The sequence below is a fragment of the Entamoeba nuttalli genome (genome assembly GCF_000257125.1).
Source record: "Entamoeba nuttalli P19 unplaced genomic scaffold asmbl_5025, whole genome shotgun sequence".
Taxonomy (NCBI): domain Eukaryota; phylum Evosea; order Mastigamoebida; family Endamoebidae; genus Entamoeba; species Entamoeba nuttalli.
In genome coordinates, this window is record NW_008577197.1 from 188 (window position 1) to 2,322 (window position 2,135).

A 2,135-nucleotide genomic window follows, 5' to 3' on the forward strand; every position below is an offset into this window, starting at 1 on the left:
CATGTATCTATTGAATAAAAACGAGAAATAATTGATATAATGTACATTCAATAAAAGAAAAAAATACCTAAATAAAAAAGAGAAAATAAATATGATTAATTTGATAATACCAACTAAAAATAAGTATTATTTAAAGAGAATAAGGTAAACTCTGATGAAGAGAATTTATAAAGATATTATTATAATAGAATACTTGATGAAAATTAATAACAATTCTAACTCCACATAGTAACTTAGAATAATGTGTTTTAAATCGATAAATCAATAAAGATAAATATACAAAAAAGTATTTATATACTCATTTTTATAAATAAAGGAAGTAATAAAAAAGGAGAGTGTCATTCTTATGCATAATTTTTTTAATTTGAGATGGAAAAATGAAGTTATTTTTTTTTAAAAAAAGACTTGAAAAAATATCATGCAGAAATTCCTAATCACTTAAACATATATTTATATGTATAATTAAGAGAATAAATATTTTTTAGAATAAAATATAACTCATCATTAGCAATGATACATCTTTTTGAAACAACCAATTAAAAACAAAGTGATTGACTTATCCAATATATCTTTTGTGAGTTTTGAATAGAACATTAATCTTTTTATTTTTATAAAAATGTAATTCCCTATCTATTAAAATGTCTTATTTCATTGTATAACAAAATTATCTTCAATAATATAACCAATAAATTCAGATATATTAATTATAATACTTTAAGAACAGAAAAATAAAATCCAAATAATTCAACCATAATCAAGCAACTTAATGAATAAGAGGGGTGATAATAAAAAATAAAAAAAAAGAAAATGTTATTAAATAAAAAAAAATTAAAAAATAAAAAAAGGAAAGAAAAACTGGAAAATAAATTGAATGTCAATCAACACAATGTTCCCTCCTCTTTCAGCAAAAGGAGGAAAAAGAAACAGAAATAAAGGGCAACAACAATCTCAACAACAAAATTTTCAACAACAGACTCCACAAAAAACTGAAAAACCTGCTGCTAAAGTGGAACAATCTCCTAAACCTTCTCCTAGCTTCAACTTACCTGACCTTCCTCCTGAAACGTGTCAATTAATTGCTGATTTAGCAGATATTGAAAAACGTCTTGACTCTTTAAACGCTTTATCAGTAATTGCTGATAAGCACCCAGACCTAGCTATTCCTTTGTGGTATTCATATGGTACGGTTGTCATTTTACTTGAAGAAATTGTTAGTGTTTATCCTTACATATCTGGTAAACACAAAGAAACTCTTGCTGTATCATCTTATTCATTGATTCAAAGAGTTTGTAAAGCTTTGGCATTACTCCAAACAATTGCCTCTCATCCAAAGACCCAACACTTTTTGATTGGAATTGATATTATTTATTTTTTGACTCCAATCTTCGCTCTCACTCAAGTTGAAAGAGAAATTGAGTATTTACGTTTAACATCACTTGGAGTCATAGGAGCTATGTCTAAAACTCGAGACCCTCAAATTGTTAAATATTTAATGGATAAAGAAGTATTGATGATTTGTATTGTTTCTATACAACATGCTGCAGAAATATCACGAGTCATTGCTACCTTTATTCTTTCCAAATTATTTAGTGAAAGTACTGCATTAGAAAATGTTTGTGAAACACCACAAAAGATTTTATCAATTGCCAACCTTCTTTGTCATTCAATAGTAACAACTGTTATGCAAAAAAGAGATGTCAACGGTCGTCTTGTTCGTTATTCTTTGGATTGTTTAAACCGATTATCAACAAATCCAAAAGCAACACCTCAGCTCCACTCAGTTGTGACAGAGTATAAAGGGCTTTTCAAAGACCATCTTTTGGAATACATAGTAAGTAAAGAACCTAGTTTAAAACCAAAATATGATGAATTTTGTAGAAATATCAGTTTTTCTCCAAAATGAGTTGGGGATTATTCTTGTCTCATGTTATATAAGGTGGATTTGATTAAATATTCTTTGGTTATTATCATCTCTTTTTCATTCTCATCAAATCATCTTTCTTCATTAAAACTATAAAAAATAATTCTTTTATTATTAAATCATAAGAACTTAAAAGGGTTTTTCTCTTTACTTAAAAAAATAGTACTAATAGATAATTGAATCAATGTCAGCTCCACAATGGTTTGTTCCAGTT

The 2,135-nt window shown here is 26.7% G+C and overlaps 1 protein-coding gene across 1 annotated transcript; it reads left to right on the forward strand.

The window, feature by feature from the left end:
* Positions 1-886: 886 nt before the first annotated feature.
* Positions 887-1,903, forward strand: ENU1_117850 (cell differentiation family, rcd1 family protein; the record flags this gene model as incomplete). Its single annotated transcript, XM_008859733.1, has 1 exon — positions 887-1,903. One exon carries the CDS (start codon positions 887-889, stop codon positions 1,901-1,903), a length of 1,017 nt encoding a protein of 338 aa, XP_008857955.1.
* Between the last annotated feature and the right edge of the window lie 232 nt (positions 1,904-2,135).